The 27,213-nt window shown below is 44.2% G+C and overlaps 1 protein-coding gene across 1 annotated transcript; it reads right to left on the bottom strand.

Annotated features, from left to right (window-relative positions):
* Positions 1-948: 948 nt before the first annotated feature.
* On the bottom strand, positions 949-27,019 carry UPK1B (uroplakin 1B). Its single transcript, XM_010227468.2, has 9 exons — positions 26,908-27,019; positions 26,257-26,319; positions 7,580-7,667; positions 6,900-7,100; positions 4,835-4,909; positions 4,044-4,166; positions 3,566-3,745; positions 2,239-2,322; positions 949-1,087 (listed from the first exon to the last, which is right to left on the bottom strand). The coding sequence occupies exons 1-9, from the start codon at positions 26,979-26,981 to the stop codon at positions 1,037-1,039; spliced, it is 939 nt and encodes a 312-aa protein (XP_010225770.2). The 5' UTR covers positions 26,982-27,019; the 3' UTR covers positions 949-1,036.
* Positions 27,020-27,213: the final 194 nt, after the last annotated feature.

A 27,213-nucleotide genomic window follows, 5' to 3' on the forward strand; every position in this document is an offset into this window, starting at 1 on the left:
CTGAATTTGTTTCACTCAGTTTCTTGCCTGCATTCTTCACAGGAGTTCCTTGTTGCAATTATTTGCAGTTTGTCTCACCTGATCTGGAAATGTGGAAGGGGGAATTATGCAAGGGACAGAATCATAAGGTGCGTACGGTCAGCTCAAGCAGGCAACATGATAGCAAGGGTGTAACAGCCGGTTTTGCAAAGCCAGGTATAGCACAAAGCCCTTGCATTCTGCACACTTTACAGTTTGTGGTGTGAAGTTTTGTACAAAGTACATACAGCTTTTTGAAAGAGTCATTCTTAACAAACAGAACATTTTATGGACTGGCACTTCTGAATGTAGGAGTGCATGTAGTAGTTTCATCAGTGACAAGAGGTAGGCTTGAACATAGGCAGCATATGTCAGAGGAATGAGCTAGTCTTTTGTTGGGCTTGACAAGCAACAGACTTTTTTTCTCTTTTTTTTTTTTAAGTATATGACATATCTTCACTGCTGACACACTTAAACTTTTACAGAATCTATATTATTCTAAGCCAAGGAGTTACAGAGACCAGGAACAGAATTAGAAAGATAAAATGCATCAGAGTTCTGCAGTCTTCTCCCTTGCAGCATCCATCTTTACCGGTCAACAGGAGGTTACCATTTTGCTCACATAGCCCATATCAGAAACTTTGGTGTTATGTTTTACTTTCAACATACTTTTAGAGAGATACTTTTCTGGCAAGTGCACATGAGCCGAACATTTTCCTTTTCAATATCATCAAAGAACAAATCAGATCATGTCTTATACTTCAGGGATTTCTTGCACAGCAAAAGGATTTTGCCACAGCCACAAGACAAAAAGGCTGCAGAACAAGAAGCAAAAAAGGGACAAGAACCTTCCTTCCTGTAGCCATCATCTCAATGTGTCAAGCTTTTGGAGGGGCAAAAATAGTCCGGGAGAGACTGGGAAAACTTCAAATCCTCAGTGTCATAGGGAGAATGGAGCAGGAGTGAACGAAAACAGTTTCATTCAGTGCTTCAGGACAATGTTGAGGGCATCACACTTTCAGTATTCAATTCTGCTCCAGTAGAACATAGTACCCAGGAGAACCAAGAACTGAAAAGAAAAAAAATGTTAAAATTTCTCTACCCTCCAGCCTCTCCCACCAATCCCATTTAGTCTTACTGGTAGGAGAGGGTAACAAAAGTTCTTGCTTAGCATCAATACAGGCACAGGATGCTTAAAGATTTTTATCTGCAGAGCACCTTCAAAGTGAAGCAAGCAAATCTACACAGATGTAACTATTTGACTCGAACACTCAGGTTTCTGGGAATTATCTGTCATGAAACTGACAAACCCCGAGTACTTGAAACACTCGCACAGTCTTTGGACACGTTAACTGAATTACCTGCTATTTTGAGTTTCGATGGCCCAACACCCTTCACAAACAAGCATCTGCAAGCTCCTTTATTCAGCACTGGTGAGGTTGCACCTCGAATACTGTGTTCAGTTTTGGGCCCTTCACTACAGGAAGGACAAGGATGTGCTGGAGTGTGCCCAGAGAAGGGCAACAAAGCTGTTCAAGGGGCCGGAGCACAGACCTTATGAGGAGCGGCTGAGGGAGCTGGGATTATTTAGTGTGGAGAAGAGGAGGCTCAGGGCGGGCCTCATTGCTCTCTACAACTACCTGAAAGGAGGCTGTAGTGAGGCGGGGTCAGTCTCTTCTCCAGAATAATAACTGATAGAACAAGAGGAAATGGCCTCAAGTTGTGCCAGGAGAAGTTCCAGTTAGACATTAGGAAGAATTTCTACATGGAAAGCACGGTGAAGCACTGGAACAGGCTGCCCAGGGAAGCGGTAGAATCACCGTCCCTGGTAGTGTAGATGAGACACTTGTGTACATGGTTCAGCGGGTATGGTGTTGAAGGGTTTATGATTGAAGGTCTTTTCCAAGCATAACAATTCTATGATTGTATGATTCTACTGTATTGCTGAGACTAGAGCAGGCTACAGCACGCTGAAAAAATCTCTCTCTCTTCATGTGTAGAAGCTAGAAAGGAGGGAAGCTTCTGAATGCACTCCTATTACTAGAAACAGGCCTCAAGCAGATTGCTGAATAAAGTCCTGTATTCTATAGATTTTTAAATGGATCAGTTCTGACATCCACCATTTTTAAATGCATCAATTCTGACAGCCACCTCCACCCAACTGGGTGGGTAATATCACAGAAAGAGAAGAGCAAATAAAAACAAATAATAAATACTCACAGTCCAGCAGAGAATAGCAAAACCAAACCAGGCAACACCCCAGGCTTGTCTGTTCATTGGTCCAGAGATAGCATCATAACAACCCTGAAGACAACCGTAAATGAGTCAACATCGGCTTTGAACTTTTGCCATTAGGCTACAAACTAACAGACTCACAGAATGGTTGAGGTTGGAAGGGACCTCTAGAGGTCATCTAGGCCAACCCTCCTGCTCCAGCAGGGGCACCGAGAGCACGTGGCACAGGGTAGTATCCAGGTGGGTTTGGAAGATCTCCAAACAGGAGACTCCATAGCCTCTCCGGGCAGTCTGTTCCAGGGCTCTGTCACCCTCAAAATAAAGAAGTTCCTCCTCACATGGAGATGATTTATCTTTTAAATGTCATTGAAATTGAATCCATTACTGTTTCCTATCAGCTTGTAAAAACTTGACACTTTTGATGCTGCAAGTGTTTTTGAAGTGGCAAGAAAAAAAAACCTCATCCATCTCTAAGATGCAGTTGACATGCACGCTACTATTGCAGTTTGGGGAGCTCACAGTGTCTCAAGAAGTTAAGACAGAGCTTCACTGCTTGATGATAGATTGCAGATAGCCTACGTGTTTGCTAAGCTATAAATGACGGAGCCCAGCTCAGACACTTCAAAGATCCTTTAGTGTTCTACCCCCTTACCAGATTTATACACACAACCAGACATAGCCAACACAGGGTTGGCTTCCAGAAATTAGAAACTGCTTGCAAATTTGGAATCCTGAATGTCTTCTAGAGGTGCTTGTTAGTGCAGACATTTATGCTTATGTGCCAGCAATTTGACTGAATAGGAGAAGCTGGTCTGCTGACAATCTCAGCTAGTACTGGCATGTTCAGTAACATTATCCACCTTGGAAAACTACCTTCACTTTTCAGAGTTGTCCCACTATTTGATTGCTAGAGCACAGCAGGACAGTCTCTTCTTCCTTCCCTGCCATTAGCTCTTCATTGGCTGTGATAACTACCATGCAGAGGAGAGCTGCTGACTAGTTCACGCATATTGTATGCAACCATCTTTAGGGCTAAGCTGGAATTAACTCATGTCCACTTACATGTCAAGGGTACTACTTATTGGTGGCACAGGAAGGATTTTCTTCCTTCATGCTTTCTCCATCAGGAAAGCTTTTATCATAGTCTAGCCTGGATTCAAAAACATGGCCAGGACCCTACAGGCATTTCTTCATCTTCAGAAAGCTTTTGAGCACAGGTAGTGGAGGAGGAAGGCTACTCCTTGTTTTCTCCCATTCCAGAAAGACACTATGGACCAACTTGCATAACTGGATGAAGCAGAGCATTTCTTACATTACTGTTATAGTAGCCAGGCACTCCAAGCTTGCAGCCATCCAGGTTGACGGGAGACTCTCGGGCATCCAAGACGCAGCACTGGTGTGGCCAAGGGTAGTCAGCATCGCTATGTGTGCTCCGGAAGGCAGACCCATACTGCTGCCAGTCAGATGGGCCATGCACACCGCAACAGTGATTCTGTTGGGGAGAGAAGGGGATGGTCTTTATGGGCCAAAGTTACAGCACTGCATGAGAGAGGATGCTGCACATGCCTAGTTAGGCATTAACCACAGATTTATGGAAGAGAATTTTGAAATGCCTGCCTTTGACAGTCTGTCATCTGATAAATGAGCGAACTGGGGAGTCTGACAGGATTTTGTCTGAAGTTCAGAGGAAATGCCATCCTCCTCATTACTGAGTGATCCCAAAGAGCATTTGAAATTCCAGAGTTACAGAACATTCAGTAATTATTGAAAATTTTCAGTGTTATTATTACCTGAAGCATGAGATTATTCCATGTTTTTGTGACCCCTTCACTCATCAATTTGTCGTTGTTATTGTCTGTGTCTTGCTTCTCATACCTCTCCAGCATTTGCTTCAGGAAGAGATTTGGAGTGAGCTGCAGGATAAACAGAAAAGAATGCAAGAACAATATAAATAAGTTTCCAGGTAAAGAAATACAGAGTTATTTGAGGTGGGGTAACTCCGTTGGTTTGTTGCAGTTTTCTGGTAGAGAACAGGAATGCTGCTCTGGACCCCACCCCAGGTTTTACAATTTTATACATGGGAAGATAAAGAGGAGGATTTCAGGAGCAGGAGCAACAGAAGGGCATGATCTTGAGTATGACTCTTAAGCAGGTCCTACAGGATGTCAGGCCAGAGAAGACGTGCAGAAGCTATGGTTTGCATGTGATATATTACTTGGAGCTAAAGCACCCACAGGTCATTTGCCCCATGCCAATAGCTGCAATAATTCATGTAATCTTTTCCTTGCTTGCAACATTACCTGTAGTACTAATGATTTGCTTTCCACATCTATGATAGTTTAATCACTCTGTAGAGAAAAGACTAAGCACTATACTGATGATTCAACTAACCTGCACTATTATTCCTTTAATAGCAGTTTTAAAAATATGTTTAAATTTTTCAAATAACAAAGTTATTTCCTTGATCAGAATAATCAAGTTACAGACTTTTCAACAGTAGTCTTTGTGTTTACACTGTACCACATATGCCAATTCTACACTGAACATAAATACAAGAATGTATGAGAAGAGCAATACTCACAAAGTCTCGGTGAGTTGCTGCTGTGATGCAGGAAGCCATTTCAAATGCAAAAGTGATAAGCATCAGAATGATATACTGTGGGAGAAAGACAGCAGAGTTAGTTTTTTGGAAAAAAAAGTTAAGCTGTTTTTTTCAGGTCCTGTTTCAAGGTCGAGTCCAATACCCATCTCAAGGGTAGAATTTGCCTAGCTCTAATTTAAATGAATTTATCTTTTCTCTTTCATTACTCACTTCAGGGTGCTCCAAAGCCTCATGTAATTATAAAATAGTATATTTTATGTTGGGAGGGAGCTAGGCAAGTCATCACATCCAAATCCCCACTCAAAAGAAGATCCAGTGGTGTAAAACTGTATGGATCTTTATAGTGTACTTCTGAGATTAGCCATAATGCTAAGGTAGCATGCACATTTTTTCCAAGTAAAGGAAACCAAGCTGTTCTAGTCCCCTCATCCCTCTCTGTTGCTCCAGTCTGCAGTCTTCTTTCCTGAAGGTATATGTCTGGAATTGTTCTCTATCTCACAGATACAATTTCATCAGAACATCACTGCACAGCATGAATACCGTTCCGTCTCTAGGGGAAATACTTTGCTTGATACGTTTCAGGACAACGTTTGCCATTTTCATTGCTGCATCTCCCTGGTAACTTGTATGTGCTACTCCACTTTTCCACTTCTACCTGCCAGCCAAGAACTTTTCAGTCCTAACGAGAACTTGAACTTTGTGGAAATATAAGAAAGGTATGATTCAGTATGTTATTCAGATCCTCCTGAGTTTGCATCATTAGGTTGCATTAGCACTGCTCCTTTGTGAGCAGAGATCCCCAATGAGAACTGATCCTCAAGAGCTCCTCTCATAGTCTTTTTCATTGCTTTTGTTTCCTTCTCAGCACAACTCTTCTCAGCCTTTTCCATATCCACTTTGGTTTTCTCCTCCCTCTATTTTTCATCTCTCATCTCATAATGTCCTCAGATTTGAGGCATATGTTTTCCTGGTTTCTGCCCTTTGTACCCCAGTTTTTCCCCTGCACCACAGGGTTGGGTTTCAGCCAACACATCAGAATTCAGAGTAGGAGAATTCTTTACCATTAGCAGTTAGCTGGTTAATTCCTTGGCACAAGATTTCAGATCTTTGTCTTTTCTGTTTAAATAGATACCCTACCGTTCACATTAATTCAAGGGGGAGCCAATATCAGAATTTTCAGCTCTATCCTTCCTTAAAACAAACATCTATTAAGTTTCACTGAAGGACTGAGCAAGAAATTGTGCAGAGATCTGTTCATGTCTTAGCATAGCTCATGGCTTATCCAAAGCTCCTTGTCCCCACCCCTGCCATCTTTGCCTGCCTGCTTATGTCTGATGTTCTCAGTTGCATCCATATTTGGTATACTAACACATACTTATGCCTTGTGCAGAAAGTCATTACTTAACCCGCTCCTACACAGAATGGTATATAACAGCTGAAAGGCAGCAAAGGGGCAGGATGAACTGAGTATCATAAACCATATATCAGCTGTATCTGACTGCACAACTGCTTCTGGACTGCTCTGGGGCAATGTCAGGGTCAAGCAAGTCTGTTCAAACCACCACTGAGGCTATCACCATTAATAACGTCAACCTGGTTTAGGAGCTTCCCATGCTGTGTTCTTATGGGGGTCAAGTTGTGGGAAAACACAGTCATGGTCAGGAAGAATCATAGAATCATCATGGCTGGAAAAGACCTTTAAGATCATGAAGTCCAACCATAAACCCATCACCACTGTGCCTGCTAAACCATGTCCCTAAGTGCCACATCTACATGTTTCTTGAACACTGCCAGGGATGGTGACTCTACTACTATCCTGAGCCGTTCCAATGCTTCATCACTCTGTAGAAAATTTTCCTAATATCTAACCTGAACCTCCCCTGGCACAATTTGAGGCCATTTCCTCAAGAAGGAACACCCTTTGGCTTCTCATAATTAATAAAGTCTGTCTTTGCTCAGTAGGTGTTTGCCAAGGTGAGCAGGGGAACTAAGGCAGCACCTTTCAGCTTGGCAGCGGTGGGTGGACAAACTTTGCTACACTTACCACCATCAGCAAGGTCCTGTTGGACTTAATGACTCCAATGATGCCAAGGACAGAGAGAGAAAAGAGTGCAAAGCCAACAAAGATGCCAATCCAGGCAGCAGCATAGATGTCATCATTTTCTGCAGCTTCCAGCAGAGGGTAGAGACCATGGGGATCAGACACAAAGAAGATGCACTCTGCTGTCAGGGCAATTCCACACATCTGAAAGGCCAAGTCAGGGAAATTCATTAAGTAATGCTTCCCCAAAGAAACAACAAAGAAAAAGGAATGAGCTCTATGGGGATTTTTGGTGTTTGTTTGTTTGTTTTTTCAAGAACTGCAGGCAAGACTCAGTATTCCCAAACAGTCAAGCCTAGAACTTGAAGATGTTTAAGCGGGAGTTCATACAACGTCTCTGTGAAAGGACTTTCTGGAGGGCTTGGCTGGAAGCATATTGGTCAGCAGCAAAGGCTGTTCCTCCCGAACTTATGTTGGTCTGTGGATCATCCTCTGTTGTCATTGAAGCATTCTCTGCCCAAGAGATCAACAAGCATAAATCTCCCTTCCCTGTCCTCTCACACTTGCGTATTTATATGTGGACTTCATATCCATGAGGAAGGATTTCATGTCTGAAAACTACTGTTTTGAGATGTGCTATCCTGAAAGGAAGCCCCCACCCTTCCTTGCCCTGCTCCACTTACCCCAATGACCACATTGCCCAGGATTAATAGGCCCTGAAAGATGCGTACGCTGTTATCATCTTTTGCCATCTTTAATTCTTCATGCAGCCTATGAAAACAGAGAGACAATATAACAGGCTTCATCCAGAAATGGAAGTTATTTCCTGAGGATACGGATAGACAGAATCTGCCACCCTGTCTCCACATCTCCACCCCTGCTTTATAGTGGTTTAAGAAGAGAAATTACCACAGGCTTGAAGTTGTTACCTCAAACTCTTCCTGATACTTAAACTATGAAGGACTGGCATCATTCTATGGCTTCAGCTACCTTTTGAATGGGCTTCATCAACACAACAGCACCCATGCAAACTCCCAGCTTGAGCAAAACTCATGGTTTCACATTTCCATCTGTCTAGAAACACCACCTACGCCCAGATAGATATGAAATGAGTACCGTGTACTCACCTTGCTCCTCCTCCATAGGAGTCAGGTTTATCCCAGAGTACACTGTTTACCTCAATACCGTATCTTCTCAGCCAGCACTACCAGGAGATCAAACTGGTAATTTCTCTGTTTTTGTCATGTCATCCCCCCCATAGCATATGGCTTGGCAACATCTTGCTAAGTGTAATTCCCTTCCCCTTCTAATGCCGGGAAATGAATCCAGGGCACCAGCTCCAAATCAGGTGTGAGGGAAGGAGGTAACCAAGCTGCAGCTGGCTCATGGGAGCCAGGCCAAGTAACATTCCCACAAATTCCTTCAGTCTGGGCCCAGGCTCCCTGTACGGAATTCATCCCTCTCCAGAGAGAGCAGCACAAAGGCACTAGTCAGAGGTGTGAGACCTCTTGGAGAAATAAATTCAGATTCAATCACCAGTGAAGCCCTTCTTTAAAAGGTACAGAATGTGGCAAAGGGAGGAAAGAGAAGGAGGGGAAAAAAGGACCCAATCCCTAGACAGCTGCATTTGTCAGAGGGTATAAGAAAACATAAGCTGTGAGTGGAATGTTGAAATGAGTCCAAAGTGAGCAGAAAGAAAGAAAAGCAACTTCAACACAGGTCTTCTGCTATGGTATCTTAGTATCTACACTAGTGACATCTCTTGCTGGGGGTACCATCTCCATGTTTCTCCACAGAAGTTTTTCAAAAATAAGCATAGACAAGATTATCTATAAACCACAGAAAGTTTATTGAGGAACAGAGCATTGTGGGACCTTTCTAACAGTGTCACCTTCAGCCTCCTCAGCAGCTGCCTCTTCAAGGTAGGCAAGACTACCAACAGTGGCAGAGACAGAACCAGAATTTCTTTCCATGATCTCTGCAGTGGTTTGAATACTATCATGGAAAGATTTTCAGTGCTTTCACCATTGTTCCAGCAGCAGAGCATGATAGGATTTTCCCATGAAGGTGTGGATAAGGCTGGCCACTATTTCCAGGATCAGAAGTCATTTTTATTTCCAATCAGGTGGTTGGAGGCTGGTCCACTACACCTGAAGCTGTACGGCACTGTGTCTGGGAAGCGAAATGGTAGCCCCAGGAGATCATTCTCAATCCCTGACCTTGCCAAACTTGTTGACCAGTCAGCATATCCAGAGACCATATGACATTGCTTTGCAGCACAGATCTGGATGTAGTAACCTTTGACCAAATGTGGCTTGGAACAAAACATTGCAGAGCCTGCCAAACATGAGATGCAAGAAGATCCTCTGATCATCTAAAAGCTGGAGAACCTACTGCCTGATTCATTGACTTACATGTTGCAAAATCCAGATTTTTTAGAAAAGCCTTTAGTTATTGCTGGCTAAGAGGTATCACAAATCAGTGGACAGTCCAAAGAGCAAATTTTCCCTGCTAGAATTCAGGCACGTGAACTCTGACTCCTATGACAAAAAGCTGCTGTACAGATAGCAGAGTTGAATGTATGTCATGTGGCTAGCCTGACACAGCATACCAAGACCCATTAAGAAAATCATAACCCCTTCCTTACCATAACTGCTTTATCCTTGCCTTTCTCCTGCAAACTCCTCTGCAGAGTAACAGCTGCACTTAGACCAAAAAAGGCTAGACCTGGCTTAGTCACTGCTGCCCAAGGTGATTCATTTTTCCTCACTTGTCACCTGTTTGAAGACCCTTGCACATGGACTATCTGCCCAGCCCACATCCTTGCTTCTCCAACAGTCTGGATTTCTTCTCTCTGGTAGGCAGGACCTGACTTGTTCTTGCTTATCCTGGGGCAGGTATTGCTGCAGCTACACTGGCCTGAGAGAGCAGGACTCTTTTCCTGGGGCAAGTCCATCTCCTAGGACACCGCACCTAGGAGGAAAGCTGGGCACAGTCACCACCACACAGATACGAACAACTTTCCAGGCAACCTAAGGCTCTCCAGTACCTCGATTAAGAATGATGGCACTGCAGAGACGGTGAAATCAGAGAGACTGAGAAGTGTAAAAGGAAGAGACATTTCTGGAAGAATTATTATGAATTCTGCCTCTCTTTCCAGGTGATTAAGATGAAGGGAATCCATTTCTCCATATCCACCTGGTTTCCCTGCGATACAGGTGAGAACCACTTTTCTGACAGCTGCTCCTTTAGAGAGGGTCTAGTACTACCATCACTGATGAGAGAGCAGGAAGGCACTCCAAGGCCATGACTACAGCTGGATCTGACAGGCGGCTGGAGACCCGTTCCCTCCCATACACCCTAAGAATAGCAGGGTGGGGGCACCGCACCCTGCTGTCTCCACCCAGGACACCCTGTTCGTTGCACCTCATGGGTAAGCATTAAGTAAGAGTGGCTTATATAGCTCCTGGGGTAGGTGCACGACTATGGGCAGCCTGTTTGCCTGAGGCAGGGTGCACATGTGTGAGTCACAACCACCTGAAAGGCCTTAGCAAGCAGTCCTCCTCCCAGCCTCTCCACAGCCAGGGCTGGCAGCTCACGCCTGCAGAAACAAATCATTTTGGAGGTAGGCAAGCCTTCTGCACAGGTTGGTTGAGATTAGTTTTATAACCCAAATACAATATGCTGGGACTTCAGGGGTTTCCCTGAAGAAACAAGAGCTTCAGCTACAACTGTTACCCAATAACTTTCCTTATGACAGAAGAAGGTCGGGGGATTTCAGCCTTGAGCTTACATGGAACTTGTATTTACCAGGATATTCTGTAACCTTGCAACCAAACCTAGCCATGACCCCTCTAGGTAACAGGGATTCGACTCTTGCTGTGGCAGAATTAGAGCCGTGCTTGAAATGGCTCTCCAAGGATTTCTGTTGTTCCTTTGTGCCACAAAATCCTGCATCCCTCCTAAAGCATCTTCTTCCACTTCTGACACCTGGTTACAATCTAGGTTGCAGCTATTCCACTCTTCTCAGATCACATCCCTGAAAACAATCCTCCCACCCACATGGGTCCAGTTGAGTCTTCCATAGCCCAGGAGCGGTGGTATCCCTGCCTGTGCCTGTTCATCCACAAGTCACAGGCAAGTCTATTGTTTCTGTCTCCTTAGAGCCACCTTGAGCTCTCCTCCCTTCTTTTGCTTGCAGTGGCTTGTATGAGAACGGAAATGTAATTGAGGGAGCCAGAAAGTAAGCTCTTTAAAGGTGTCTGCTCTTGTATTTTAGGTGACCAACATCACGCAGGCTTTCAAAGGGATTACTGCTTGCAGCTGAGCCTTGGGAGTTCATCAGAGTAGGAGGGAAATGGCCACCTAGGCTGGATTCATTGTTTCCAGTGCATCTGTCACAAACTTTAGTCTGAAGCCTCCACACCATATTTTTTTTAGATTGATCCAGGATTTCCATATCCTTAAAGACTAACATCCTCACTTTAAATTAATCCTACTCCATTTGCAGCCAAAAGAAGAAGAAAAAATCAAAAAGAATCAGTTTGGCATTGCTCCATGCAGAAGCAGGCCCCATTTTGATTGCCTTCCATTATGTGTCAGGTGTCACAGTAAGGCACAGTCATGGCTGAAGGATGCCCAGAAGCACCCTTCGACTGTTGTTTATTTCTACGGAAAGCCTACGTTCATCTCACCCCTTCCACAGGACTAAGCATTACCCTTCCTATGACAGTAAGGGTTTTACTGCATACCCTTTCTGATAAGAATAAACTCATGAGGCCAGTCCCCTGGCAAACAGGTCACTAGCATGTCACCATGATGTCCCTTGCTCTTGGAGGAAGGCCAGGGGAAGACGCTTGTGCACAGCACCTATGCACCAGCCCCTTGCTCCATGGGCAGCACTGGAGTGCTCAGGGACCCCACTGGCAGCTGGCCAAGCTAGGGCATGATGCACCACTCCCACCCCAGCCCAGAGAGTAAAGTTTCTGATAAAAACAGCACTTGTGGAGGAGGAGCAAAGGGTGGTGGTCACTCATCACGAAGGCTAGGCTTGCCGAGGGTTTGTACCTCGTTCCCGCCACCTCCCCTGGTTTTTAGTACTTCTGCGCATGCATGGCATTCTTACCAAATTGTATAATGAGAGACAAGGGACTTCATTTGTTTTATTTCTACTTGACTTTGCAGCCTCCAGATGCCTTGGCTGTCAGGCTTCGAGCCACTTGAGCACAGCTAAACAAACCCAGCCTTTCAAAGGCAGGAACACGGGGCTTGCCAGCGGGGCTCTGCCCTGCTCTTAACCCCGTCCATGCACTGCTCCTTCCCTCTCGCTCAGCCCCAAAGATGGGGCGCATCTCCACAGAGACGTGGGATCATAGAAACATTCTGGTTGGAAAAGACCTTCAAGATCATCGAGCCCAACTGCAAACTCATCAGCACCCTGCCTGCTAAACCATGTCCCTACGTGCCTTATCTACATGTTTCTTGAACACTGCCAGGATGGCGACTCCACCACTTCCCTGGGCAGCCAACGCGGAGGGACAGGAGCAGTGATGTGAAGCCCAGCCGAGAAGAGTGGCGCTGGCTGATGGGACCACAGACAGGGCTGGTGCCTTGGGAAGCTCTTGGCATGGCACAGAGCCATGTGTTCCCAGCGCCACTGCCCTCTCTTAATCATCAAGACTTGCAGGAGCCAGATAAGAGTAAACCTGAATTTTTTTATTATTATTATTATTATTATTATTATTATTATTATTATTAGGCAAGAGTTGGCTTTAGCAGAAAATCTAATCCCAAGGGACTTAAAATGAAGGTTTTTTCCAAGTACTTAGGAAATCTTCAGAGTTATATAGTTTTAAGAGGATAAAATTGAATACGTTATTGATGAATAGCTTGGGCCTTGCTGTAAAAGCCAAGTGTTTTTCAAGTGTCAGTTCCTCATTCATTTATTTACTTTAAAGTAACGTCTTCAGCACAGACACACACACATGTCCTGTCCCGCTGAGCTTTTCCCATGCTTTCACTTGCCATTGAAATGTAACCTCAGAACATCTTGTTCATTAGGATTGAACCTCTCTGAGAAGAGGAAGAGCCAGCTCAGTTATTTTATGCAACCAGGAGAGAAAAATAAAACAAAAACAAAGCTCAGCATCAAGCTGGGGTCAGAGACTAATTAAGTTTCTTTTCAAGAGAGATTGCTATGAAATGAAGCCGGTGTGAATGCTGGAGTGGCTGGTAAATCATCATCAGGCATAATTACCTAGGAAATAGAGCTGGGAAGTAGTTTTTTCGCGTCTTCCTCATTAGCTCAGCAGAGCCAAAACAAGAGGGTTTTTTTTTTTCTGTCTTTTCTATTTTCACAAGGGGGAATTACAGGATTCATCTTCCACTGCGACAATTTTTTTTTAACCACTCAGATATGTTAGCAACAGATTTAATTTTCCCATCCCCTCCTCCCCAGTCTTTAGGAGAAAAAATACGAAACAAATTAAAACAGCCATGTAGAAGACACAGCCTGATGTAGAAGCAAAAAAGGAATACTTAATAATCTCCTGGAGTTAACTTTATCCAGGTACCACACTCCCACATAGTAACCAGAACCCAGGGACTAAAATAAAAACCATTAAGCATAAAAGCCTCTTTTTCTTGAAAGAGACACTTCTGGCTCAGACGCTATGTACTCACCCCTCCCTTGTCTTGATGCTTCCCAGCAGAAATCCAGACCCACCTGTAAAGCCAAAAAGCCTCTTTCTCCCACCTCAGCCGGTCTTTAAAGGGCCCAGGTTCCTCGAGAAAAGCGCTGTGTGATTGGTAGGGTGTACATCACATGAGGAAAACTTTTTTCTAGCCAAACCTGTTCCTCGGTGCAAACGGGACCACGGGGTGTCTTTGTGAGTCTTAGATCGTATCGGAATGTCGTTGTACTGAAAACACGAAGGTTAAAGAATTTCTATTATTATATTTTCAATGGGGTGGACAAATGACTCATTCGTATGAGATCTTTGAAATTTTAAAGAGGATGGGGAAATTGGAAGAACTGTTGTTTGAACTTGGGTATAGCAAGGACATACTGACTGGAAAAGAGTAAATGAATTTGAATGTTTTCATTTAATTATGTTGCATGGGAAAATCTAGAAAGATAGTGATTTGGGCTGGAGCTGTTTCAATTTTTTTTTAACTTTGGACATTTTTAGAAACAGAAGTAGAGGTGTTGCCTATCATGTAAGACACTGTAGATAACGAGAAAAGCAGGGACACTATTGCATTCCCTCGGGTCCTATAGATTTTTGACATATTCAATCTTATGGAAATATTCATATTCACATATTCAGTTTGAGAGGAAATAAAGTCAAGCACATACAAAGATATGTATTGGCCTATGCTCTGCTAAAGGGCTGAGGCTGAGAAACACAGCAGAGAAGGAATGTCTCTCACCTTCTTCTCCCTCATCCTCTCAAACAAAAGTCAACAAAAATGTATGATTCTCATTCCTGGGACCATGAACAAATCTCTAGCAAAAAAAAAAAAAAAAAAAAAAGAATGTCTGCTTGCATGTGGTGTTCCTCATCTGCTAATGCAAAAACTAAACAAATGAATAAAAAGCTTAGGGTGGATGATGGGGAGTTCATGTTTTTTAGGACTCTTTACAAAGAGCTCTGAACAAAAACAGGCATAAAAGAGAAAAAAAAAATCCTTGGTAGCTATCTTTCCAAATATCTTGTGGGAAATGAGTGGGAACTGCAAAACTTGTAATGTTTTACATGCCCACTGGTATTTGGAAACTGTTAAAGAAAGATCTACCTTCTGGGTAATCCACATGAGCTTTCACCCTGAGAAAGGGGCAGAACTTTGGGGATTCCCAGCTCCAACACGTCCAAAATGATAAGCAAAAGACTTGGCGGTTCCAACCAACCTGTGCTACTAGATAAGGATAACCATACATTTGACACTTGTTTTTTGTGGTCAGGAGTAGGGATCCGGATTTTTCTAGCTATAAATAGCCCAGAGACAGGTGCCACGTGTTTGTGCTTCTTAGAAGAGATGTGAAGTCTGGTTGGAGCAGACGCTGCCCCATTTTTCTGGAGTCTTGCAGAGACATCCCCTGAATCCCCTGGCAATCCATGGGACAGGAGTTACGCACAAGCGCTGTAATGAGAGCACACCTCACCACAACTTGGGACAGAGGAAGGAAGAGGAAGCAGATACAGAATTACTGTTCTGTGAAAAGGAGGAGAGGAGAGGAGAGGAGAGGAGAGGAGAGGAGAGGAGAGGAGAGGAGAGGAGAGGAGAGGAGAGGAGAGGAGAGGAGAGGAGAGGAGAGGAGAGGAGAGGAGAGGAGAGGAGAGGAGAGGAGAGGAGAGGAGAGGAGGGGAGGGGAGAGGAGAGGAGAGGAGAGGAGAGGAGGGGAGAGGAGGGGAGAGGAGGGGAGAGGAGAGGAGGGGAGAGGAGGGGAGAGGAGGGGAGAGGAGGGGAGAGGAGGAGAGGAACTTGTAGAAAAGTTCAAGGTTGTGTCAATGACCATCAAAAAGAGAGGCTGTTGAGAGAATGCCCTAGTGCAGCAGAGCTCTTCCCTCTTTGCAGCCCTGTTTGGGAAGCAGCAAACAGATCTTAGCATGAATCCTGTTTGGTCTGAAAGAGTGGGCAAGGGTGGAATGGGAGGTGCCTGCTCCTGAGTGGATCTTACTGTTGCTAAAATGGATTAGTTGGATTAGATGTCGTTTTAGTGAGAACCAGAGAGAAATTGGTACTATAGAGAGTTTTTATTTATTATTTTGATGTGTGTTATTAAGGGCAAGTCAGATTCATGTCAGATGCAGGGTCCAATGGAGATCTGGCATGAGCAAGGAAGTGTGGTGGGGTTGACAAACCATAGAGTGGGAGCCCAAAAGCCACTACGGGTACCTTTAGTGAGGAACCTACAGTCACCTTCAGCGTGCTTTTGCTATCAGCAGGTTAAAGGCAGAGAGTGCTAGGTCAGGCATTAAGACACACTGCAATTTTGAGTTTCACTTGGATGGAATTTCACATGCTGAGGCTGCAGCCGGGCCCATTTTTGGGTGGAGCAGCAAATGAAATTCCTCAGGAGATATACCACTCGACTGTGGCCATATGCTCTATGGGAGATAGGCTAATGTGAGAAGATGGAGAGCTGAACTGGGGATAGGCAGAAAGCAGAGTTGAGTTTTCTCTCAAGATCCTCCTTGGCCACCTCAATGCACGTTTCTCCAGCAGCACACAGCATCTCTGCTTGGGAACAAGGCTCAGCATCCCCGTCTCAGAATGCTTTAAAGATGCCTCACCATGAAGGGGTTTTACCAATCTCTTCATCATCAGCTGTGTCAGTGCCATTGCTCAGAAAGTGCTGCCACGAGCAGCCCCAGCTCCCGTCCCTGCGGCCCAGCAGCTCTTTGCTTCGCTCTCGCATTCCTGGGAGGGTCGCAAACAGCTGCTTCCCAGTCCATGGTTTGACCTTCCTTCCCCATCCAGATTTGACTTAGAGGCTTGTGCCTGCCCGATTAGGCTTTCCGAGCGTCGTGGCTGGGTGCCAGGTGAAGGAATTTCGTACGGTTGCCTCTCCCTTTCTCAGTGCATCTGTGCAGGGGGTGAAGATGCAGAACGTTGCAGGACAGATGTCCATCGCCCTCCTAGGGTTGCAGCTTGCCTGGCCTCGTGCCAGGGTTGCGCCTGGTCCCTTCCCAACCTTTGACCCTCTCACACAACTGTGCCTCTGGCCTCCTCCCCACAGCCATCCAGGGCATGGTTTTGCCAACACTGGTGGCCCCTTCCTGAAGCACTTTGCCCATGTTTTGCCACTTCTACACCTCTCAGCTCAAGAAAGAGGGCTAACTCTGAGGTGCAGAGAATAAATAAGTGAACACCACCTAGGGAGATCAGGAGAGAGCAATTCTGTCCTGGAAAATGTTTACCAAACAGTGCTGAGTGTGGGGAGACAAATGGCATACCGTTAGCGACAACTACGGGCTAATTATAGTGGGTTAGAGTAAACCACTGGGTCTCTGGGCCAACCACTCCATTTAAGTCTGCAAACATATAGACTGAAAAGCAGAACTGTACGTATATATTTAGTATGATGTGGAATGTGGTAAGTAACTTCGTCCTAAAACCTCAGATACCTTAGTGAAGAGTGTTACAGAGAACCCAGATACATACATCTTTGTGATGCCAGGAATCCTGGCATTTTGAACTTGGTAATACCGCATCCACCCACGAATATAGCATTGCACCTTCATTCCTGAGAAGAATGGTATAAAGCACACTCACAAGGCTTGGGGTTTGTTAATATTTTGGGGAAGGAAGGGGATAAGCCTTATTTTTCCAATTATGTATGACAGGGGTTTCATTCATGTGCTTAGAAATACAGATGCATTTTCATGTTAAGACTTGCAATTTTTGACATTTGCATAAAACCCAAGCTACTGGAATTGCAAGATTGCTGGAGAATCTGTACTTTCAGTCTTTCAAAAGAGATACTTTCTTCTTATGACAAGAGAGCAAGAAGAAAGTACAAATAACTTGGAGAAAGTTGCTTTATGTGGAAAAGAAATGGACTGGGGCAAGGATTGCTTTTCCCAAGGAGTTTTGGACTACAGCTCATTGTGAAATTTGCACATCTGGGTACAGAAAATAACAAAAGGCTACTACCACTACTAATAAAGAAGATCCTCAGGGTGCCTCCCAGCATACCTTGAGAGAGTTTAGTGCTATAAATCTCACTCTAAAGAAGCCTCTCTTACTCCTCTGACTGTGAAGGAAATGCATAGGGGTGTGTCATCACAGTCCTAAGGCTAATTTCTGCAAAGTGAAAAACCCAGCCCAGAACATGTCTGTGTTAGAACTGCTAGTTCCACCTGGGACATTTGCAGTCTAGAGGTTCCTTTTTTTTTTTTGCAAATGAGCACACATAAGCAGGTAACAGAAGCATGGAGGAACCCTGGAGAACAGACCTGATGGCTGAGCTCAGGCCTTGGGAAAACAGCAGTGATGATTGGGTCCTCGGAAGCACAGTTGCTGTGAATCTCAAATAAATCTCACCCCTTTGAAGTTGTGGACCATACTGATGGCTTAAAAATTAAAAAATAATATACGAATGACTTTCAAGTTAACCTGACTGAAGTGGAAAGCCTCAGAAAGTCTACAGCATGTCACCTCAATCCTGGGGAGCACAAACATCCATTTACTAGCAGGGAGCATTTCTCATCATTAAACCATGCAGTCTCTGACCTCCCAGTCCTGATTCTCATGGACAACACAAAAACATATTCAAAATCGGAACCTGGGAACTAGCACTCATAAATCTACTAGACTAAAAGGTCATGCACTCTACAGAGAGGGTAGTTTTATGATGCATGATCTCCCTTTCCTCACTGATTCCATTATGTTCCCACAGGCAGTATTTTACCTGTCTCTCTCTTTCCCAAAGGAGACCAGGCCTTTATCATCTTCTTCATTATTAATATTTCCTCTTCTCCCTAGATACCACCTACCTTTTCTCTCAGGAGGTCTAACTGATAGATACCAGACTTAGCTCAAAGAAACTCTTCTCCTCTCAATATTCTCAATATCAAGATAAAAGAATTATAGGAAGATGCAAGTCCTCTCCTTGTGTTTTAGATGCATGCTTTTAAAAGCTAACAGTGTGGAGGGGAAAGTCAGTTAGAAAGACTGTCCATATTGCTCTTGACTGTGGATCTGATGACTTTGTGGTCTACTATTGCTGAAAGATTGCAGGTGGCAATGGATGTATTGCTCAGTATGTGGTCCCAGACCTTGAACAGCCCTGGCATTGTGTTAGTCCTTACAGGTGATTAAAAATCTCTTCTCCAAAATTCCCAATGTCAGTCATGAGCCACAACATGGTAGAAACAAGAGCTCTTGATTAGTGGCCTTTACCGCTTGCTGGCAGGGAATCAAAGAGATCATTTGTGCACACAAATTGTTCCAGCTAATTATTGAAGGTGCTTGACAATATCTCAGTCTCCCCAAACTCATCCTACTTGCCTCCTCAGCATTAGATGTTTCTGATCTGGGACACTGCAACAGCCTGGCAGTGGAGTACTGCCATCTACATACAGTCGCCTGTCACTATCCAGTTTCCAACACACTTTCTCTAAGCCAAGTGTAAGGAGACAGTGCAGCTGGCTGATTTATCTCCATACTTCCATCATGCATTTTGCTGGAGGGCTGGAGCATGCAGGGTAGGGAAAGAGGCCAGTCAGGAAACAGCCACAAAACAAGAAACTTGGCAGTAGACAGGCAGGAGTGCAAGCAAAGGGTGTTGGCTGGTATGATGCTAGGTGCCCTGGAATAAAAATAAATAGCAAGCATGCCCTGGGCAAGTCGATGGTGCTCCCAGGGTGACAATCTTTACCTTGGCAAGGGTGTGGTGGACATCTCATGCCAGCTCATTGCTTCGACGGATCTGCAGGTACCATTCAAAATACTTCTTCTGAAACTTCCTTCTAATGTTTCAACAACTAACAGGAAACTTCTTGGAGAAATCTCTACAACTTAGAACTGGGATGCACCAGGGTTTCAACCCAGACAATGTTGGCCCCGCCAGCCATAGATGAGTGATGGACAGATCTCTGTTTGGGGCCATCAGGCCATTATACATGTACTTTTTCTTTGCTTGCGGCTGCTCTACCGCTGAACACAGTCGAGTTAGGCTCCTTGCCTCTTAATAGCCTTTGCTGCTAAGCTAAAGCCGGCTCAGCAGGTCTGTGCTGCCCTCTCATGGACATACATATTAAGTTTCACCCTTCATTTCTTTTGCAAGTTGCTTTTTAAGCTACTAAAGTGCTGTTTTTCCCCATGTGGTTTCTGTGCAGACAGGAGGCTTTCTGAACAACTTCTGAGAGGCCTGTGAAAGGTAACCATTAAAAGTGATTCGAATTGGATACCTCCCAGCTCTAACCTTTCCAAAGAGCTTTGTTCTTCATTTGGAAATATTGCTCTAGAAAACAGGCTGAGCTTCCTCCATGTGTCATACTCCCATCCACTACATCAAACATATGTCAGCATCATGGCATCATATCGTGTCTACTGAGATAACTCTGTTGTGCTACCAAGGATTTAAACAAGAAACAAAGTCAACACTCCGTGCCACAGAGCTGAAGGCCGGGCTTTAGGGCAGAGCTCCCATTGCTTTCAGGACCGCAGAGTCTCAGCCAGCTGGCAACACTGCAGTGAAGGAAAACAAAAACATTAATGTAGTGTGCATGACTACCTACCTCACACTATCGTTCCTGGATATCCTTGCAAAGAGGCAGGATATTATGCTGAACCCAAGGTAATGCTTAAACAAAAATGGGTTACCTCTGCCCTGCAAAGGGACTCCCTTTGCATTTATGGTCTTTATGCAACTTGGGGTCACTTTAAAAAGATCTTTGGCTATCTGATGGCCCATTTGCCTGTGTTGATAATGTATTAGTCTTCCTTATCTCTACTCATATACCTAAACACCAACAGCTCCTCCTGTTGAGAGACTATTTTTCTTTGGGGACTAATATGACATTAACAAACTGCTGTGGTATTCTTGTCTTTATTCACCTTTATCTCCTGTTTCATATTAGAAGATAATTTGAAGAATGGGAAGGAGAAAGGATAGAGGACACTCCTCTGTTCTCTCAAGCTCCCTAGCTCTAATATGGATCCTGGCTCCTTTTCATAAATAGACTTGTTAAGTGCTGGACCAGAGAATTCTGAGCAAGAGATGTGCTTGAAGTCTTAGCAATCTACAGCGAAATTTTCAAAAGACTCCCTCATGTACAACAACTACTTTTTTACTATTACGAACTGTATCAGGTACCTATGCACCTTTATAAGTCTGGCTCTGTGTATTCACGTTTTCTCCAAATCTCACTCATTTAAGTAATGAGTGATGATGAACAAGACTTTAATTAGGTCGCACAGTAGATAGCATCATGCAAAAAAAACCACGTGAGTCTATCTCATTTGTCTCATCTCATCCCATTTGTCTCATCTCATCCCATTTGTTTCTTCCCTGGTTATTCTGATGAAATTAATGAAATGACATGAATGACATCATTAACCAAATTAATGAAATGACACCAGCAGGTTCTCCAGTCTTCTGCACTGTGAGTATAGAAAGCTTTCCCCAGACTCCTTAGCTGGATACGCCATGGAGATGACCTTTTTAGTGCCCAAAGATAAAGAAGGGTGAGCTCTTCCCAGCTTGGAGGAGAGTTGTATGGGAATTGGCATGACAGATTTGAGAGCGAAAGGAAAAGACTCTTCACGCATTCATACCAGGTGTTTCTAATACAGACCAAGCATAGCAGAATCTGTAGACAGTTTTTGCTCTGGAAATATCCATACAGCAACTTCTTGGGATTGCCTCCCTAACTTCAGATGCCCTCCAGCAAAGTTCCTGCCCACGACTCTTCCATCTTCCCAGGAGAGGCTGTTCAGCCAAACCCATGTTTCCTCAACATTTTGAAGTTTTCCTTTTTATTTGTGTGTGTGAAGGGACAGCCAAGCATTCCTGGTTATGCTGCTAAATCAATGCAGCCCATGAAGGCAGTTCCAAAAAAAGAAAATGAAATGCTGCCACAGATACTGAGAACTAACCATAAAGGAATATTTCTTTCTTTTCCCCCCCAACCCATGTATTTCATCTTATCATAAGAATGGGCAAGAGCAGCTCTCCCTTCAATAAACCCTTCTTAGAAGGCAGGCATGTCAAACAGGATCACTTTGCCCTGGTGTATCTCCTTTTGCTGCACTCCCACATGCCTCAGGCTTCAGCCTGAGCGCTCTCTCAAACTCAACTTTTTTTTTTTTTTTTGATCAGACTTCGCCCAGAGGTTAATTTCTTCCATTTCAGACATGCAAACCCTGAATAGCCACTGCTGCCAACTGCAAGTTTCTCATGATTGTGAAACTTTGAAATCAGTGGCATTAAACTAGCTCAAAATTGCTGTTACGTAGCAATGATGCGTATCCAGTGAGTCACAACGAAATGCCTCAAGTTCCAAGTGGCTGGCCACCGAAGAGCTGTCATGCTTGTGCCCTTCACCTAACAAAGAAGCAGAGCGGAGACTGGGCAAACTTTTCAAAGGATGTTTAATCAGCAATTACAACATTCTTTTGCAATTTGATTAGAGGTGGTTACGCAGGTGACTTCAGTATTGCTTGGACACCTGAGTCAAGTTCTGCACAGAGATGGCAAAAAAGTTATCTGACATTCTGATCCAAGACACTGTTTTCAAGGTGAGTACAATTTCTCTGTGGTTAGCCCCTCTGAATCCCACTTCTGGAGGAATACAAGGTTCACAAAAGAAAGAGTCTGTGCGAGCCCATGCTAACTGCCAGCTGAGCTGGTTATCATGTTTCTGGGTCAGTCCCTGGACCAACAAATCTTGTCTGTGCAAAGACTGCACTTCCTTGGCACCCAGCACAAACTACAGAACAAATGCCCTGGGGAACTACAAACCATCTCCAGCTTCCCCACCCACCACTCCATGACCTTTTTCTATCCACATAGTGAAACATAGGTGTGGATTAAAAAAAACAAAGTACACCATTAAAAAGAACACACTTCAGGGCACCCACATCTCCCTTGTGGAGACGACGAGAGAACAAACAGCAGATGTTTGCCACGTTGCTTAGCACACTACTGGAGAATATTCAAATATACAGTGACTAGCATGCCATAAGGACTTATATGGAATAGTTTTGGTTACACACAATGAACCGTTGATTCCTTCAGAGCACTCAACACAAGAAATTTAATGACAGTTTAATAGCCTGTTGATAAATCTCCACTTGTGAACAAGAAACATGGTTCCATTGGTTTGAGGAAGAAATTATGGAATAGAGACAGTCACTGTGGAATTAAGACTACAGTAAATATTTCCATTTTAAGAGCATTTTTTTTTACCTTTCTTTGCCAAAGAAGAGCTTACACACACACAAAAACACAGGCACACACCAGTGATATATTAGTGGTGTAATATGAGGTAGAATTTTTCTAGAGTTTAGACACATTTTTTCAGCAAAACCTTGAATAAAATCAAGAAGCACAGCTCTGTTGTATTAGCACAACAGTCTAATCACAACAGTCTACAGTGTTTCTGGGGGATACTTTTCTGTTTTCATAAATTTTACTTTCATAAATTAAGATCCTAGCCTATTTTTCTTGAAAAATGCAGCTCATGATATAATTTAGTCATTTGAGAGACAGGAGGAGACGAAAAAGAAAAAAAAAAAATCAGAAAAAGCTCCTGATGGTTTCTCCCCCCTTTCCTGTCAAAGTCCTGATTAGAGCAAAGTCAACTCCTCACTTAGTCTGTGAAAGCCGAAGGGCCTCACAGCCCTTAGCCTACTGCCTTCTCCCATGTCTCATTATCTACATCTATCTAGAGGGTAGCCACATTTCTACACAGCTGTTGCTTCTCATAGGAGAGGGACCTTGATCCTGAGAAATTAAAAAGGCAGCTGCTTCTATGTGAACCAAAGGAGACTTCCTGACACCATGCAGCAACTTTGGTAGCATGAGATACGGTGGCCATGTCACCAGAATAGTACTTTTGCTCCTGAGATTGCTGAGAAATGCTGGCTTGGGCTTCTCTTGCAAAATTTCAGCATCTTTGAGAAGAGGGCTACTTTCAAGCTGACTTCATTTACCTGAAAGAGGATTTAAGGAATTCTCCTTGCATAACTCCACTTACGCCAACATAAAGTTGTGGGCATGTCCCTGCAGTTTAAGGATGTATCACAGCTCACAAGCCTTAATACAAAAGAAAGAACAACAAAATACAACACCCAAAATGATAGAAATCTAGGAAATTCAGAGGTAATGCTGTACCCCAAAGTGCCTTAATCCTGTTTTATAACAAAACTCAAGGACATGCCAACTTCTCCATCTCTTGGAAAATATGTTGGCTAGTGACCACAGGCATGAAAAGGCCTCTGTCAATAGCTTCATGTGCTATTGATTATCTTCCATTCATCTTGCCTTCCTTTACAGAGGTGAATTGGCACTTTTCTTGCATTCACAGGGATCACATGTAACAAGGGTGGTTACAAATTCTTAATCAATTAAATACCAGGCTGAAAAATAATCACCTTTCTTTTCCCCCATTAAGGGTCCAATTCTTCCATTTGCTGAAGATACTAAGGGCTTTCAAAAGCATCTCAGCTAGGACCTGGCTGCCTAAGTCTGCAAAAAAACCCTTATGAAGCCCATGAAGTTGTTACCTGAATCTTTAGCTATCTTTAGGCTTGCAGTATCTTTAAAACCTGCTTGTTCTTTAACCAATGAGTTAATCTTTCTTGAGAGTCTTGGATAGAGAGACAGCTCTTTTTAGACACAAAATTTGACGCCAAATATTTGCCTAAGTGATTTCCAAACATTTGGGGATCAAGCTCTGCTGTGGAGTATCACACAACCTAACCATCAGACTTTTAACTGAAAATAGATAAGTTTCTGTGGCACTTTTCATAGCCTTGTAGACAATCATTTGGGAACACGTTATCATCCACCACGGAATTAGAGCACTTGCTTAAAAAAAGAGAAGAATCTATGGTGACAGAACAGCTTTCTGGGATCTATTGCATATACATAAGAAATGAAGCCAAAATACAGCTCTATTGCACATTCTTCAGGCGAGAGATGAGGAAAAGAAAAATAAACTTCCTTTAGAGGGTATCCATCCACTTGGATACTATGAAAATAAGGATCGTAAGTGCTCTGAGAATTAATGGCAGTTCAGATGACATGTTTGCAAATGCACCATAACTTTCAATTTCCTGGCCTCCCAGTGCTTGTTTCAGATTTGTTTACTTTTATTCATCTCCCACATTCTGGGGAGACAACATCTTCTGAAGCCACAGAATGCCCGCAACTGTTGCTTTACAGCTCTGTTTATCAAAAATACACTTACACTTGCAATGACACAGGCAGGGCAGCACAAAAAAAATGCAGGGATGGGTAAGAATGAGACAGCTGGTTGCAGTGTTTGAAAAGAGGTACCGAGGCAGCAACTTTGATCAGAGGAACTCTGGGGGCACGGCGAGAACCACAGACGTAGCCTCTCTCAAGACGGACTTCAAAGTGTTAGATGAGCATTAACTACTGCATAGCTAATAGAGATTACTTACTAATGGAGATGGTAGCCCATGAAAGCAGCATGAAAGAGATAGGGATCTTCCTTGTTTGTCCAGGTCTACTTTTAAGTTCTAGTTGCTTTTGTGCTTGTGTTGTTTGAGCTGGGTTTCTCCACTCAGAAAAGCAGAGTCTAGGGATAGCCTAAATGTGGGATTTGTGCATCTGTAAAAATACACCACAAAAGAATGCAGCAGACCTGCCTTCTCAACACGTGCCATACACACAGACATATCCACACGCTCTGTAGGAGTGTCTGTGCATTTGAATCAATACACAGTTGCAGGACTTAAGCCCAAGAGTTGTAAGCACAGAATAGAGAATCCAGGAAGCGGAGTAGCAGCAAGCTTGTTCAAAGTTACTTCCACGGACTGCAAACACACGGTGCTGGCAAGGCCTTGTGCAACCCCATACTAGCAAGGTCAGTAGGAGGCAAAAGGAGCACACCGGACCTGTCAGAAAAACAACTCCGCGTCTTCGTCCTCCTCCAACATCCCCTCCATTTCTGCCTGCCTGGCATTTATCATAGATTGTACCTGGGCAGGAGTAAAAGGAAAAGGGTCATTTTGGGGGTCTAATACCCTACTTACATGGCCCAGAACTGACCTTGCCACCCCTCTGCTGGATCTGTAAACCTCAGTACAAGGCAGGTGCAGCAACAAATCACAGAGGATGTGCTGGTGGTTTGGAGGGCACGAAGGAAAGGACCTCCATTCTTCCTCTGGCTTTGCTCCTCCCTTTAGCCTCAAACTCCTCTCCAATTCATTCCCAAACTACTGCTCCCTCCGCAGGCTTTGAACTTCCTGTGTTTTAAGGCTCCCTCAAGTTCAGCAGAGCTGCTCTCCTGAGTAGGGGTGGGCAGGCAGGACGGAGGATCCATCCCAGTATTGGAAGGAGGGAGCTAGAGAAGGGGCACAGGGACACAGATAGGCCCTACCTCTGTGCCTAAACTTCCCCTCGCCTCTCAGATAGAGTCCCCTGGGCACATCCATCCCAACCTAGGCTTTTCCACATAGGCACCTCCCATACCTCTCCTCCCTCTCCCTTAAGGGCACACGGACTCTCTGCTCTGCCTCCCTTCTCCTCCTAAGTGAGCAGACACATAGTGAGAGAAATAATCATGGGTTCACCATGTTTCCGGCACGTTCGGCAAAGCTGGCTTTCTGCGGCGGCCCTAACAGACAGTCTCTGTGGAGCCCCAGCAAGACGCCGTACCTGCAGCAACATGAACTGCAAGGGGTCATCGGGCTTCTCGTACACCAGGTTTTCTGTGATCTCCTGAGCCAGAGAGAAACAGAGGGAAAGAACTGTTAGTTCCTAGGAAAGGTGGCTGCTCTTCCTGCTCCAGTGCTAGCCACAAAAGCTGCAGGCACTGCAGCCTCCTTTCTCCCCTTTTGAGAGCAGGCTGGGGCATTTCTGGCAGCAAAACACAAAGATGTCAAGTTCAGTTAAAAACTACAGAGGATTTTCAAGATCATAGTTTAAGTCTCCTTTTCTTAGATACTCAAGTATTTATGCTTGAGACTTGGAAGAATTCATTTCAAAGGAAATCAAAACATTTCTTTTTCTGTCCCTTTGTGCTTTTCTTCATCATATGCTACTACCAAAGAGCAATGGTACTTCATTAAAAAGCACCAACACTGGGGGTAACATTTACTAGATCTCTCAAGTTCCTTTTTTTTCCCCAACATGTCTTTCAGCCCCTGAAGAGGATCAAGTGTCCATTTCTGCAGTTTAAGAAACACCAGAGGAAGGGACAGCTCACAAGTTAGCTTTGGCCCAGCTTCTCAAGCAAGTTTGTGGATGGAGAAGGGAAGGGGAATTTTCACCTGAAATATCTGCAGAATATTATGTTTCTCCATGTACCTAAGGGAGACTTCCAAGGGGTCTTCATACACCATTGGCTGCTCCATTGTGCCACTCATATTATCTGTTGGCATGAGCACCGATGCTGATGACCCAGTCTCAGGTATTTCGGCCCCTGCAGCTCCAGATATACGTATGTTGACTTTGGAATCTGGCAAGCCACCCGCAGAAGATCTGCTCTTGCGCATTGTTGATTCAAGCACAGAGGACTTGGTGCCATAAGATGAAGTTTCAGCTACAGATGACCTGTCCTCATAGGTTATTGATTCAGCCAGACAAGATCGCGACCGAGATTTTGCCAATTCG

Source organism: Tinamus guttatus, unplaced genomic scaffold (assembly GCF_059628265.1).
Source record: "Tinamus guttatus ecotype Peru unplaced genomic scaffold, ASM5962826v1 Tinamus_guttatus_pri_ptg000272l, whole genome shotgun sequence".
NCBI lineage: Eukaryota > Metazoa > Chordata > Aves > Tinamiformes > Tinamidae > Tinamus > Tinamus guttatus.

Coding starts and splice junctions, on each gene's coding strand:
- UPK1B (XM_010227468.2), bottom strand. CDS start 26,981: ATGCCAACAGATAATATGAGTGGCACAATGGAGCAGCCAATGGTGTAT. Junction 4,910..6,899: donor ACAGGACCTTGCTGATGGTG/GTAAGTGTAGCA, acceptor TTTCTCCCACAG/TATATCATTCTGATGCTTAT. Junction 3,746..4,043: donor GGAATAATCTCATGCTTCAG/GTAATAATAACA, acceptor TCTCCCCAACAG/AATCACTGTTGCGGTGTGCA.